The 16,664-nt window shown below is 40.7% G+C and overlaps 1 protein-coding gene across 1 annotated transcript in view; it reads left to right on the forward strand.

Annotated features, from left to right (window-relative positions):
- cntn3a.2 (contactin 3a, tandem duplicate 2) overlaps positions 1-10,316 on the forward strand; it is a 220,099-nt gene extending 209,783 nt beyond the window's left edge. The window contains exon 23 of the mRNA XM_061976496.1: positions 10,171-10,316. Coding sequence (XP_061832480.1) covers positions 10,171-10,268 — 98 coding nt within the window. The 3' untranslated portion in view covers positions 10,269-10,316. The remainder of the gene's footprint in view (positions 1-10,170) is intronic.
- Positions 10,317-16,664: the final 6,348 nt, after the last annotated feature.

The following is a 16,664-nucleotide window of genomic DNA, read 5'->3' on the forward strand; positions in this document are numbered from 1 at the left end:
GGCTGAATATTGCTGCACAATTCATCTCTGTCGCAGGTTGACTTCCTCTATTACCACATGAAATTACTGTCCTGTGTGACTCCACGGGGGCTCCTCTTCAGCTCCAAATGCTCATTTGCATTTAAAGCTGCCTTTTTTGTTCAATCCTAGAAAAACAGCAGCTGAGAGAGGTAGAAATCCATGCTGTTTTTAGGAATATTTTATGAAAAATAGCCTATTTCTTACACTCTGTGAATGTTCCATCTTAAAAGTATATGAGCAAAACACTCACGCACGGGAGCTGTTTTCAAAGAAACTCTTAAGCATCAAAGGCTTTCACATTTGTTTTATGCGGATCAGGTTTTTAATGGGATTACTGGATAGAAGGCACTTTAATCACAGATAGGAAACAGATTCAATTGGAATGGCACTCAGTAGAGCAAAGTACTCGAGCCACACTGAGAAAAACACACAAAAAAAAACCACTAAGCAAGAAAAAAGTCAGAATAATAGGAAAAAAAATAGTTTTCCAATAATAAAATTGTAATAATTTTGAAAGAAAGATTAACTGTTATGGTTGCGGTATAGAGATGCTGTACAATATGATTCAGTAGTTCTTTACCTCTTTGACCTTTTTCCACTCTACAAGGGCGAGAGGTCCACTAAGTAATTAACACTGGATTATTAATCTTACTCTTTTTTTTGATTGTATTCAATAATTATATTTAACCTACTTACAGTTTAACAGGATAAACTTTGTCAAATGATAAGACAGAAAAAAGGAAAATAAAAAACTGAGGAAAAATAAACGTACATAGAATTACACAGTGCTAAAATGAAAAAATTATACCCTAAATCAATAATAATGTACATGTTTCTGAAATAGACTTCTTTGAATACAAAAAAATCGAGGACCCAAATTTCCCTTGCCCGGACGCGGGTCACTGGGGTCCCCTTCTGGAGCCAAGCCTGGAGGTGGAGCTCGAGGCGAGCGCCTGTTGGCCGGGCCTGCCCCCATGCCCGAAAAGGCAACATGGGTACCCCCTCCAATGGGCTCACCACCCATCAGAAGGGGGAATATAAGTCTGGTGCTCTGTGAGCTGGGCGGCAGCCGAAGGCAGGGCCCTTGGCAGTCCGATCCTCGGCTACAGAAGCTAGTTCTTAGGACGTGGAACGTCACCTCGCTGGGCGGGAAGGAGTCTGAGCTGGTGCGGGAGGTAGAGAAGTTTCGGCCGGATCGAGTCGTCTCACTTCGACGCATAGCAATGGCTCTGGAACCAGTCCTCTCGATAGGGGTTGAACCCTCTTCTTCTCTGGCGTTGCCAGCAGAGAGGCGACAGGCAATACTTATTTCCCCGTGGCTCAGAGCCTGCATGTTGGAGTTCAACCCGGTGTATGGAAGGGTAGCTTTCCTCCTCCTCCAGGTGGGGGGACAGGTCCTGACTGTTGTTTGTGTTTAAGCACCAAACAGCAGTTCAAAGTACTTGCCTTTTTTGGAGTCCCTAGAGGGAGTACTGGAAAGTGCTCCCTTTGGAGATTCCGTTGTTCTACTGGGAGACTTCAACGCTCACGTTGGCAACGACAGTGAGACCTGGAGGGACATGATTGGGAGAAAATGCCGCCCTGATCTGAACCCGAGTGGTTTTTTGTTTTTGGACTTTTGTGCTCTTCATATATTGTTCATAACAAATACCATGTTCTGCATGGGTGTCCATATGTGCACTTGGCACCAGGACACTCAAAGCCGCAGTTCAATGATCGACTTTGTGGTTGTATCATCGGATTTGCGGTCTCATGTTTTGGACACTCAGGTGAAGAGAGGGGCGGCGCTTTCAACCGATCACCACCTGGTGGTGAGTCAGCTCCAATGGTGGGGGAGGGTGCCAGACAGACCTGGCAGGCCCAAACATATAGTGAGAGTCTGCTGGGAATGTCTGGCACAGTCTCCCGTCAGAGAGAGTTTCCATTCCCACCTCCTGGAGAATTTCGAACATGTTACGAGGGAGGCACTGGATATTGAGTCCGAGTGGACAATGTTCCGTGCCTCTGTTGTTGAGGCAGTCGATCGGAGCTGTGGCCGCAAGGTGGTTGGTGCCTGCCGTGGCGGTAATCCCAGAACCCGCTTGTGGACACCAACCGTGAGGGATGCCGTCAAGCTGAAGTAGTCCTATCGGGTCCTTCTGGCTCGTGGGACTCTGGAGGCAGCAGACAGGCCATGTGGTGTGCGGCTTTGGCAGTTGCAGAGGCAAAAACTCGGACATGGGAGGAATTTCGGTGAAGCCATGGGGAAAGTCTTCCGGATGGCTTCGAAGCGATTCTGGACCACCATCCGCCGCCTCAGGAGGGGGAAGCAGTGCACTGTCAACACTGTGTATAGTGAGGACGGTGTGCTGCTGACGTGGACTGGAGATTTTGTAGATCGGTGGAAGGAACACTTTGAAGACCTTCTTAATCTCACCTACACGTCTTCCAATGAGGAAGTAGTGCCTGGGGACTCCGTGGTGGGCTCTCCTATTTCTGGATCTGAGGTTGCAGAGGTAGTTAAAAAGCTCCTTGGTGGCAGGGCCCCGGGGATGGATGAGATCCGCCCGGAGTTCCTTAAGGTTCTGGATGCCGTGGGGCTGTCGCGGTTGACAAGACTCTGCATTATTGCGTGGACATCGGGAGCGGTGCTTCTGGATTGGTGGACTGGGGTGGTGGTTCCTCTATTTAGAAAGGGGAACCGGAGGGTCTGTTCCAATTATCGTGGGATCACACTCCATAGACTGCCTGGTAAGGTCTATTCAGGTGTACTGGAGAGGAGGCTACGTTAGATAGTCGAACCTTGGATTCAGGACGAGCAGTGTGGTTTTTGTCTTGGTCGTGAAACTGTGGACCAACACGATTACTCTCGGCAGGATCCTTGAGGGTGCATGGGAGTTTGCCCAACCAGTTTACATGTGCTTTGTGGACTTGGAGAAGGCATTAGACTGTGTCCCTCAGGAAGTCCCGTGGAGAGTGCTCAGAGAGTATAGGGTATCAGACCGCTCCCTGTATGATCAGTGTCAGAGCTTGGTCCGCTTTGCTTGCAGTAAGTCGAACCCGTTTCTAGTGAGAGTTGGACTTTGCCCTTTGTCACCGATTCTGTTTACAACTTTTATAGATAGAATTTCTAGGCGCAGTCAGGGCATTGAGGGTATCCGGTCTAGTGGCTGCAGGATTATGTCTCTGCTTTTTTCGGATGATGTGGTCCTGCTGGCTTCATCTGACCAGGATCTTCAGCTCTCACTGGGTTGGTTCGCAGCTGAGTGTGAAGCGACGAGGGTGAAAATCAGCACTTCCAAGTCCGACTGAATGGTTCTTGCCCGTAAAAGGGTGGAGTGCCATCTCCTGGTTGGGGAGGAGATCCTGTCCCAAGTGGAGAAGTTCAAGTACCTCGCAGTCTTGTTCACGAGTGAGGGAAGAGTGCGGAGATAGCGGCTCAGATCCCACCACAGTGCAGCTTCTAAATAACTAATCCTTGCTTCCATGCCGGAAAATAAACAGTTAAACAAGTTAAACATGTTACACACGAGATACTAAAAAACTAACCGCTAAGACAGAGCTCTTGAATATGAACAAAGGTGGGCGGATTAACAGAAATATTGACAGAAATTATACCAAGTATAGTATTAATATACATTGATATTACAGTGAATAAATCAATATTTTTAATTATCACAAAATCGTTTTTGTTGTTTTTGTTATAGTTTACAAACTCAGGAAATAAGAACAAATCGTAATGTTTCTTTTATTTAGTTATTTTGCACTATTGAATTTATCAGAAATGCTGTGTGTAATAAAAGTGAATAAAGAAATAATAATAATAATATTAAATAATATTGTTTAACTGCAATCTTGTGTTTTTGTTGGATTGCATTTGTGTGATAAAAAATGTAATCATTTAGAGATCTTGAAAATGTTAAGTATGAGCATTTATATGAACAATACTGCCTCTGTAGTTACTTGGTATTGGATCGATTCCCAAATTTGTAATATTGCCCAAAACAAATGTAAAGTATCCAAACAACAGAAGAATAATTGTGTATTCCATTTTAGCAGAAGTGTACATCAAACCATGTTCCAACAGAAAAAAGGCCAAAATATTAGCAGTAAATTAGCAAGTAGATTAATAACAGTTTTGATAAAATGTTACAACAGGGAATGTGTTATATGCAATATGTTACCGCATATGTGAGCAGGCTTTGTTGCCCCTTTATTATCATTTATATGCCAAATCATATTATGCAGGGTTTCCCCCTTAATGTAACTAAATGTGGCGCACCACTATGACAAAAGCATCGCCGCCACACCTTGAAAATAAGGTTTTTTTTTTTAACAAATTAAAGTAGTATAATAAATTGTAGGCTCCAGAAGAAGTTAAACAAAGTCGGACGCTATTTTGGACTTTTATTGCCAGTTGCATTGTGATATACATCGTTATCACGGAAGGCACATGCTATGTATATTTACTGTGATAAAGATTTTAGGCCATATCGCCCATCCCCAACAGTTAGAATGATATAGTGAAAGTATTGAAGAAAAAAAGGTTGCAAAATGTAGAAAGAGATTTAATGTTGTAATACACTCAACCCAACATTTTCCTCAACTTATATAACTGGCAATAACTGTAAAAATAGCTCAATACTGCAATAACCCATGAGGCAAATTAAATTTACCCTTGTGCTCAACGTTTCTGCTCATAGACCATTGTTGGGAGTGGGGAATCTTTTGACTGATATTACTGTAGAGTGCAGGAAATAACCAGGCGCTCGGTTTATGAACATTCATTAACAAATCGTTTACTGGAATTTTAACAGGATGTCTTTGACGTGCAGATGAAGTCAACGTAGCTTCAATTTTCCCTCATTGTCTTCCGTGACGCACAGCATTAGTCCTTCTTTTGTAAGGCAGTGGTACTGCGGTCAAATCATGTCAGAGTTGATTTAAGAAGGTTTATAAATTTAGGTTTTAATGATGGTAAAAATGGCATTTTGCATTTGAAAAAAAATATTGTTGAACAATTAATTTCCCATGCATCAAATATAATTCAAGTTTAGCAAAACGAACCATAACCTGCTAACCAGGAATGTATCACAATTCTTCTCAACAAAAGAGGAGAACTATAACCTTTAAAAAAAAATCTAATTTAAAACATTTGTATGCACGTACAACACTTAAAACCTTTAGTACAGGGGTGTCAAACTCATTTTAGATCGGGGGCCACATGGAGAAAAATCTACTCCCAAGTGGGCCGGACTGGTAAAATCACGGCACGATAACCTAAAAATAAAGACAACTTCAGATTGTTTTCTTTGTTTGAAAATAGAACAAGCACATTCTGAAAATTTACAAATCATAATGTTGTTGGGTTTTTTTTACACTTGCATGTTGCAATTAATAGTATTATATCTTTATTTGTCGTGATTTATACTTTCTGAATAATTATGTGATAATGTTCATCAGTCAACTCTTTGGTGTTAATTTTCAATCTATCAAGATAAAAAAATTATATCAAAATCAAATTACAGGATGTTATTTATGTAGTTTGCTCATTTTTCTCGACTGATGTACTAACATCATGTGGTTTTTTGTTTTTTTTACATACGTAACATAATCTACATAGATACAAAGAATTGCTATTGCGGGCATCTAGTGGACACATTTAGAACAGCTGTTTCTTTCATTCCAAAATTTTGGCTCATTTTTATACTTGGCATACTCATCCCTTTCATCTCATAATGTGAACAAAGGTGGGCGGATTGAGAGAAATATCGACAGAAATGACACCAAGAGTAGTATTCATATACATTGATATTACAGTGAATAAATCGATATTTTTAATCATCACAAAATCATCTGTTGTTGTTTTTGTTATAGTTTACAAACTCAGGAAATAAGAACCAATCGTAATGTTGCTTTTAATTAGTTATTTTGCATTATTGACTTTATCCGAAACGGTGTGTGTAATAAAAGTGAATAAAGAAATAATAACAATATTATTTAATATTATTATTCTTACACTGCCATATTGTGTTTTTGTCGGATTGCATTTTTGTGATGAAAAATTTAATCATTTAAAGATCTTGAACATTTTAAGTATGAGCATTGATATGAACAATACTGCCCCTGTAATTACTTGGTATTGGATCGATGCCCAAATTTGTAATATTGCCCAAAACAAATGTAAAGTATATCCAAACAGAAGAATAATTGTGTATTACATTTTAGCAGAAGTGTACCGGTACATCAAACCATGTTACAACAGAAACATCTTAACAGTAAATTAGCAAGTAGATTAATAATAGTTTTGATAAAATGTTACAACAAGAAATTATGCAATATGTTACCGCATACGTCAGCAGCTAAATTAGGAGCCATTGTTGCCCCTTTATTATCATTTATATGCCATATATCTTTACTCATACTAAAAAAAGAAAGCATTTTATTCATCTCATAATATGAACAAAGGTGGGCGGATTGAGAGAAATATCGACAGAAATGACACCAAGTTTAGTATTAATATACATTGATATTACAGTGATTACATCGATATTTTTAATCATCACAAAATCATTTGTTGTTGTTTTAGTTACAGTTTACAAACTCAAGAAATAAGAACCAATCGTGATGTTGCTTTTATTTACTTCTTTTGCACAATTGACTTTAAAAACATAAACATAAATTACTAAACTATTTATTAAACTTTATTTATTGTTATTTATGCATTCAATACTTGTGTACGTACTCATTTGTCTATTTATGTATTGATTCACTTGTTTCTTTATTTATTCATTGTTGTTACAGAATGAGTAGTAACAAATGTGTCCGCAATTACTATGATGTAAACAATGGATAGGATTGAATCAGATCTGCTGCTTCATACTCATTTCCGGACATGTTGCAACTAGAAAGTGTAAATATGCGATGTATCACATTGTAGTATCGATTGATTGATTGAGACTTGTATTAGTAGGTTGCACAGTGAAATACACATTCCGTACAACTGACCACTAAATGGTAACACCCGAATAAGTTTTTCAACTTGTTTAAGTCAGGGTCCACTTAAATTGATTCATGATACAAATATATACTATCATCATAATACAGTCATCACACAAGATAATCATCAGGGTATATACATTGAATTATTTACATTATTTACAATCTGGGATGTGGAGGGGCGGGGGGGGGGGGGGGGGTTAGGTTTGGTTGTTTTCATCACTTTAGTCATCAACAATAGAGATTAGAGACATGGATATTGAAACAGGGTAGGTCTGACTTGGTAGGATATGTACAGCAAGTAGTAGAGAGAGAGAGAGAGAGAGAGAGAGAGAGAGAGAGAGAGAGTCTACATTTGATTATTTACATTTGATTATTAACAATCCGGGGAGGGTGTTAGTTTAGGGTTGAAGTTGCCTGGAGGTGTACTTTTATTGCGGTTTTGAAGGAGGATAGAGATGCCCTTTCTTTAACACCTGTTGGGAGTGCATTCCACGTTGATGTGGCATAGAAAGAGAATGAGTTAAGACCTTTGTTAGATCGGAAACTGGGTTTAACGTGGTTAGTGGAGCTCCCCCTGGTGTTGTGGTTATGGCGGTCATTTACGTTAAGGAAGTAGTTTGACATGTACTTCGCTATCAGGGAGGTGTAGCGGATTTTATAGACTAGGCTCAGTGCAAGTTGTTTTACTCTGTCCTCCACCCTGAGCCAGCCCACTTTGGAGAAGTGGGTAGGAGTGAGGTGGGATCTGGGGTGGAGGTCTAGAAGTAATCTGACTAGCTTGTTCTGGGATGTTTGGAGTTTAGATTTGAGGGTTTTGGAGGTGCTAGGGTACCAGGAGGTGCATGCGTAATCAAAAAAGGGTTGAACGAGAGTTCCCGCCAGAGTCTTCATGGTGCTTTTGTTGACCAGAGAGGAGATTCTATAGAGAAATCTCGCTCGTTGGTTGACCTTTTTGATTACCTTGGTTGCCATTTTATCACAGGAAAGATTAGCCTCTAGAATGGAACCTAGGTAGATGACCTCATCCTTCCTGGTGATAACAATGTCACCCACTTTTATAGTGACGTCATTGACTTTCTTAAGGTTGATGTGGGACCCAAACAGGATGGATTCCGTTTTAGTTCAGCACTGAGGATTTTCTCCACGTGTGACTTGTCCTTGTCTGATACCAGCAGGGCCGAGTCATCCGCAAACAAGAACAATTCACAGTCGCATGCTGATGACATGTCGTTTATGTATATTGGGAACAGTAAAGGCCCTAATATACTGCCTTGGGGGACTCCACAGCTTACTGAGAGGGGGGGGTGGACACGATGCCGTTCACCTCTACCACCTGTTCCCTCCCCTCCAAGTGAGATTGCATCCAGCTCGATGAGGTTTTGTCAAATCCGATTGCTCTGAGGTTATCCAACAGTATAGCGTGGTTAACGGTGTCAAAGGCCTTCTGAAGGTCCAGCATGACCATGCCGCAGTATTTGCCCGCGTCCGTAAACTAACACCATGACCATAACCAAGTTTGATCAAAAAAGTATATTCATCTGTTGTGTGAAAACATTTTGTAATGGGGAGAGGAGACCTCCAATTACAATTCTGGAAATTAGGACCCCGATTTAGCCCGAGGCGTCTCTGAACAAGATACAATGCTTACAAATTCCACACCAATGTGGAATGCGCTCCCAACAGGTATAAAAGAAAGTGCATCTCTATCCTCCTCCAAAACCGCAATAAAAGTTCACCTCCAGGCAGTTACAACCCTAAACTAACACCCTCCCCGGATTGTTAATAATCAAATGTAAACATGCAAATGCAGATACTTTTTCTTATGCCTTCTGATCTCTCTCTCTCTCTCTCTCTCCCTCTCTCTCTCTCTCTCTCTCTCTCTCTCTCTCTCTCTCTCTCTCTCTCTGTCTCTGTGCCCACTACTTGCTGTCCATATCCTACCAAGTCAGACCTACACTGTTCCAATATCCATTTCTCTGTTCTCAATTGTTGATGACTGATTACACACACACACACACACACACACCCCCCTCCACACCCCGGATTGTAAATAATGTAAATAATTCAATGTGATTATCTTGTGTGATGACTGTATTATGATGATAGTATATATCTGATAGTATATATCTGTATCATGAATCAATTTAAGTGGACCCCAACTTAAACAAGTTGAAAAACTTATTCGGGTGTTACCATTTAGTGGTCAATTGTACGGAATATGTACTTCACTGTGCAACCTACTAATAAAAGTCTCAATCAATCAATCAATCAATATTAGGACTATTCCCAGTAAAAAAGCATTTAAGAAACATGTAAATTAGACTTAAAAGTTAATCTTTCATGTTATCAGTTTGAGAACTTTTTTTTTTTTTCTCTTTCCCTTTTTCCTTTATTTTATTGTAACTGGATTTGAGTATGTTCTGTAACTGGATCTGTGTACTGTTATTTATTATTATTTTGAGAATTTTTCTTTTTCTTTTCCTTTTTCCTTTCTTTTATTGTGACTGGATCTGCGTATGTTCTGTAACTGTATCTGTGTACTGGTATTTTATTTTACTATTTTGAGAATTTTTCTTTTTCTTTTCCTTTTTCCTTTCTCTTATTTTTAACTGGATTTGTGTATTATTATTATTATTGTACTTTGAACTTTTGAAAAAGACCCCAGGAAGACTAGCCTGGCGTTTGTGCGTCGGCTAATGGGGATCCTCAATAAACAATAAACACTTTGGAAAGGTAGCACTCTCTAGGCTGCCATGTAAAGGTTGCAAAGATGCCTTTTAATTATGGAATTATGTGTGCTTTTATTGTGTAAAGATAATAGGTGACAAACACTTACTTCCACTGGTGTGCCGGTTCTTCTTTACCCATATTCCCGCAGTAAAAGAGCATTGACGGTCTGCCAGGATAGGCCCACGCATTTCAAATCCTCAGAAAGCCTTCTTTTACCGTCGTTTTATCCATTTTTGATTGTACCTTCCACATAAATCTCTGAGATGTCATACTGGGGAAAAAAGAAGTGATTACTTCAGAGTGCTTTTTAACCTCTCTTAATTCCCTGTGTGTGTGTGTGTGTGTGTGTGTGTGTGTGTGTGTGTGTGTGTGTGTGTGTGTGGGTGTGTGTGTGTGTGTGTGTGTGTGTGTGTGTGTGTGTGTGTGTGTGTGTTGCAGGTATGAGCGCACGCGGCTCCAGGGGCTTTAAAGCGGACGTGTCGCCGCTCTGCTGGGTCCTCGCCATTGCAATATCAACATTCAGGTCAACGTTGTGACAGACTTTGCTCTTGTTTCTGAACTGGAAGTATCGTTGTTATTTTGATGAGTGGTTTTTTTTTTTTTTTTTGGTTTATTTCGGAGGTGACCACATACTATTTCGCTGTGCTACTTTTGCGGGTATGAGGAGCAGAAACATATTGTCCGACTCCATTTTGGCCTTTTTCTGTTTCTCTACTCTAGAATGATACAGATGCCTTACTTCCATTCATGTGCCACATTAGTTTTAGCTTTCCTTTTTGTTATTGCTCCTCACTTTTTATTCCACACATAACTTATTGGACAACCTTCAAGAGAAGGGCTTTTTTTCCCCCTTCTCCGTCTGAATTGACTCATCGGAACACAATCCTCCATAGGCGCCCGTGCCTTTCAAGCCTATTGACAGAAGAGAACGACACTTCTTCTGACAGCAATCTTAACTTGCTTGTTGGCGGTCCTGTCCCGCATTGAAACTCATAAAAGTCAATTTACCTCGTATGATTTGATTATAGAGTGCTCGGTTTAGCATGAGGGCTCCTCAAGGTTTTAATGCTTCAGAGCAGTCGTTGCGAATTCCTGCAGACTGATGGATTGGATTTACATCGCTTGCAACTGCAGCAAGACTGCTGACGGAGAGGTGTGTTCGAGTACCACGCCGCTAAAACACTCAGGGCCTGATTTACTGAGATTCAAATACCGATCGCTAAACAGGCTGTGCAAAAATTACAAGATGTTGCTGAGTAGGCGATATGTCTATTTTTTTTTTTTTATTTATGATAGTCCAAAAATGATTCTCTGTCCATCGTGCCATTTGTGCATAGCTGTGCCAGTTTGCTGCAGGGTGGCACAGGGGTTAAAGTTAAAGTACCAATGATTGTCACACACACACTAGGTGTGGTGAAATTATCCTCTGCATTTGACCCATCACCCTTGATCACCCCCTGGGAGGTGAGGGGAGCAGTGAGCAGCAGCAGTGGCCTCGCCCGGGAATCATTTTTTGGTGATTTGTTGGTAGTTAGTGCATGTGCCTCACAATACAAAGGTCCTGGGTTCAATCCTGGGCTTGGGATCTTTCTGTGTGGAGTTTGCATGTTCTCCCCGCGACCGCGTGTGTTCCTTCTGGGAACTCCGGCTTCCTCCCACCTCTAAAGACACGCACCTGGGGATAGGTTGATTGGTAACACTAAATTGGCCCTAGTGCAGTGGTTCTTAACCTGGTTTCGATCGAACACTAGGGGTTCGGTGAGTCGGGCTCAGGGGTTCGGCGGAGGTCAAGACACACCCGACTCATCGTGTAAATAAAAACTTCTCCCTATCGGCGTATTACGGATACGGCATAGCAGAAGTCACACTGATTTGCAGGTGTATAATTTGTTGTGAGTTTATGCACTGTGTTGGTTTTGTTCTTTGAACAAGGTGATGTTCATACACGCTTCATTTTGTGCAGCAGTAAAAAAACATGGTAACACTTTAGTATGGGGAACATATTCACCATTAATTAGTTGCTTATTAACATGCAAATTAGTAACATATTGGCTCTTAACTAGTCATTATTGAGTACTTTCAGCATGGCCTTATTATAACCCTAACCGTCTAACCCTAACCCATACTTGCCAACCCTCCCGATTTCCCCGGGAGACTCCCGAATTTCAGTGCCCCTCCCGTAAATCTCCCGGGGCAACCATTCTCCCGAAATTCTCCCGATTTCCACCCGTACAACAATATTGGGGGCGTGCCTTAAAGGCACTGCCTTTAGCGTCCGCTACAACCTGTCTTCACGTCCGCTGTTCCTCCAAACAAACAGCGTGCCGGCCTAGTCACACAATATTTGCGGCTTTCACACACACTTAAGTGAATGCAAAGCATACTTGGTCAACAGCCATGCAGGTCACACTGAGGGTGGCCGTATAAACAAGTTTAATACTGTTACAAATATGCGCCACACTCTGAACCCACTCCAAACAAGAATGATAAACACATTTCGGGAGAACATCCGCACCGTAACACAACATAAACACAACAGAACAAATACCCAGAACCCCTTGCAGCACTAACTCTTCCGGGACGCTACAATATACACCCCCCGCTACCACCAAACCCCGCCCACCTCAGCCCACCCCAACTCCCCCATCTCCCGAATTCGGAGGTCTCAAGGTTGGCAAGAATGCCCTAACCCTAACCAAATCACTCTAAATTAAGTCTTTGTTACTTAGAATGTGTTCCCCATACTAAAGTGTAACCAAAAACATATAACTTTGTCTTGAATTTGAAAAAAAAAAACATTTTATTTTTCACTAAAGAAGGGTTCGGTGAATGTGCATATGAAACTGGTGGGGTTCGGTACCTCCAACAAGGTTAAGAACCACTGTCCTAGTGTGTGAATGTGAGTGTGAATGTTGTCTGTCTATCTGTTTTGGCCCTGTAATGAGGTGCCCGAATGCAGTTGAGATAGGCTCCAGCACCCCCCGCGACCTCAAACGGGACAAGCGGTAGAAAATGGATGGATGTGCCAGTTTGCACTCACATTTCAAACGTGCTAAATGTAGGCCCAAAACAACAGTCGCACAACAGTTTTAGTCTTGATAAATCCCATGGCGAGCGCTAAATGATTATACTTGCATCTCCGAGCGGTATAGCTCGGTTGGTAGAGTGGCCGTGCCAGCAACTTGAGGGTTCCAGGTTCAATCCCCGCTTCCGCCATCCTAGTCACTGCCGTTGTGTCCTTGGGCAAGACACTTTACCCACCTGCTCCCAGTGCCACCCACACTGGTTTAAATGTAACTTAGATATTGGATTTCATTATGTAAAGCGCTTTGAGTCACTAGAGAAAAAGCGCTATATAAGTATAATTCACTTCACTTCACTTCACTCCTCCCAGTATTGTGCGCGTTCTGATAATCAGCATATATTTTGCAGGCTTTTTTCTTTTTTCTTTAAAATTCTAACAAAAGAAATTGAACAAAAATAAATGTCCAGGAGGATGCACCTTCAGAATTGACATAAAATTATACAAATAATTACTAGGTCATGTGTTTGTTTGTTTTTTTAACATTACTTATGTACATAATAGGCCACAAACAAAGGGTTATTACCGGGATTTTCCATTATTATGTTTCATTATTCAACAAGATATTGGAAAATTAAGCGGTGTCGTTTTCGCAATGGTGACTCACAATTATTTCACAATTATCAGCATTTAATAATGCCTTCAAATTCCAATATTGAGTCAGTGGAAAGAATATAATTCATTTTGATGTATTATATTCAGATCACAAACATTATTATAAGGTTTCCCAAGGTTAACCTTTCCCAAAACTGTTTCGACATTATTTTGCTGCCAAAGTACTACTTTATTATGATCAAAAGTGTTTTTATTTGCCTTTTTTGTTGTCTTAAAATTAATCTTACCAATATAAAAGTCTACATGTGGACGTGCAATAACCTTCTTGGAATGGCTTTGTTTCTTAGTATTATTATTACTTCAACAACTATATTGCCTTTTGTGAGCTTTAATACACTGGAAAACTCACCAAATTATTCTGGTGAAAATTTACAAATCCCCCGCATTAGCACCCATTCAGCTAGTGCCACTAATTGACACAACGTTCAGTAAGTATGTTCATTTTAACCAAACGTAGGGAAATGTGGGTTTTTACCAAATACGTTTTCTAGTTACCCTGTGTTTTAGGCCTGTGGTTTCCCACTGATGTATATTTCAGGGGAACAAGAACATTCAAAAGCAGATAATGTTATTGTGTGTTATTTTTACATGATGCATTACATTTCAAGCCCTTTATCAAAAAATCATTACCATACCATGTTGAAGAGGTTCATTTAGCCTACTAATGTGTATTAATAAATGGTTGATTTATATAGGCTAGTAAGGTAAAGTTTTGTACCTGACAAATTTCGGCTATCTTGCTTCTGCAGCCTTCATTATCAAGATAGCCGAAACTTCATAATGAAGGCTGCAGTAGCAAGATAGCCGAAACTTGTCAGGTACAAAACTTTACCTTACTAGCCTATATAAATCAACCATTTATCATCACCATACCGTTACCATAAAATAGCCAAGCTTTTGTGTAAGAGTTGTTTGTATAAAGAGTATTTGACCAAAAATAGAAGACAATTCTTTCGATGGGTAAGCCTAATATTTTTATATATTTGTAATAAAAAACAGTCGTACCACAACTTAACTCTTAGCTTTTAATTCGAAACACTTGGATCGTCTTTATTCATTGAAATCCATTAATTGGTGTTTGACACTGCCAAAACACCACCATTTAAAAAAGAAAAACAAACTTTTAGATAAGAAATATTGTATGAAAAATATAACAACAAAACAGAAAACAACATAGAAATACAGTAGCATAGTGGGCCTAAGTATTTATTAAAAACAGGGCAGATGTTTTATTTTGATATTTTGACCACTACACCATTACACACGGTTTGAACACTAACACTGTATGAATATGGGAAACAAAACACTGTACTTAAATAATGAATCAAATATTTAGCGTATCACTAGATAGAGCCCGTGTACCACAGTTTGAGAATCACTGCAATAAAATGTACTACAAACAACTACCGTATACAACGGTATCTCCTTCTAGCTGCTTCTATGTCAAACACATCATCGGCAGCATTTCCATATTTTCATGGGTAAATGTCTGCCGTTTAGATATTATTTCGACATTATTGGCCGGCATTGAACTTATTCTGCTTCAATATGGTGCAGACGAGCAGCGACACGCTCAAATTGCTTCGTCAAGTTGGCGACGCGCTTGGTCATGTTTTTGATTATGTATTTTTTTAATTCGACGAATATCATCCACATTTTCTCAGCACTGTCCTTCACACTCACTTTTGCTATTTAAATCGAATCCATTATTATTATTATGACATTTGCTACGTCAACTAATAACGAGGATGTTCGTAACTAAAGTTTTCGCTTGCACCCTTAAGTGTAATAATTAGCCTGAGAGACAGCTCTTATCTCAAAAAAACCCTCTTAAGGTGAAGTACCACTGTGTCACTGTGGCTTGCAATAAAAGCGTATTGCAAAATGTAATGTATTCATCGGGTGACCACCCTGTTACTATAAGCATACTGTTACTCAGTACTTAAAATGTAGTACAATTTCCTACTTACTTTTACACTTCTACCTTCCACGCTTGACAAATCATGTAGTTATACACAACGCCTTTAATGAACTGCAGCCGCTATTATAGCCGGTCAACGCATTAAATAACATACACTATATTGCCAAAAGTATTTGGCCATCCATCCAAATGATCAGAATCAGGTATCCTAATCACTTGGCCCGGCCACAGGTGTATAAAATCAAGCACTTAGGCATGGAGACTGTTTCTACAAACATTTGTGAAAGAATGGGCCGCTCTCAGGAGCTCAGTGATTTCCAGAGTGGAACTGTCATAGGATGCCACCTGTGCAACAAATCCAGTCGTTAAATGTCCTCGCTCCTAAATATTCCAAAGTCAACTGTCGGCTTTATTATAAGAAAATGGAAGAATTTGGGAACAACAGCAACTCAGCCACCAAGTGGTAGGCATCGTAAACTGACAGAGAGGGGTCAGCGGATGCTGAAGTGCGTAGTGCAAAGAGGTCGCCAACTTTCTGCACAGTCAGTTGCTACAGAGCTCCAAACTTCATGTGACCTTCCAATTAGCCCACGTACAGTACGCAGAGAGCTTCATGGAATGGGTTTTCATGCAGCTGCATCTAAGCCATACATCACCAAGTCCAATGCAAAGCGTTGGATGCAGTGGTGTAAAGCATGTTGCCACTGGACTCTAGAACAGTGGAGACGCCTTCTCTGGAGTGATAAATCACGCTTTTCCATCCGGCAATCTGATGGACAAGTCTGGGTTTGGAGGTTGCCAGGAGAACGCTACATTTCGAACTGCATTGGTGGAGGTGGAATTACATTGTGGGGTTCTTTTTCAGGAGTTGGGCTTGGCCCCTTAGTTCCAGTGAAAGGAACTTTAAATGCTCCAGGATACCAAAACATTTTGGACAATTCCATGCTCCCAACCTTGTGGGAACAGTCTGGAGCGGGGCCTTCCTCTTCCAACATGACTGCGCACCAGTGCACAAAGCAAGGTCCATAAAGACATGGATGACAGAGTCTAGTGTGGATGAACTTGACTGGCCTGCACAGAGTCCTGACCTGAACCCGATAGAACACCTTTGGGATGAATTAGAATGGAGACTGAGAGCCAGGCCTTCTCGACCAACATCAGTGTGTGACCTCACCAAAGCCCTTTTGGAAGAATGGTTGAAAATACCTATAAACACACTCCGCAACCTTGTGGACAGCCTTCCCAGAAGAGTTGAAGTTGTAATAGCTGCAAAAGGTGGACCGACATCATAATGAACCCTGTGGGTTAGGTATG

This window comes from Nerophis lumbriciformis, linkage group LG01, assembly GCF_033978685.3.
Source record: "Nerophis lumbriciformis linkage group LG01, RoL_Nlum_v2.1, whole genome shotgun sequence".
Classification (NCBI taxonomy): domain Eukaryota; kingdom Metazoa; phylum Chordata; class Actinopteri; order Syngnathiformes; family Syngnathidae; genus Nerophis; species Nerophis lumbriciformis.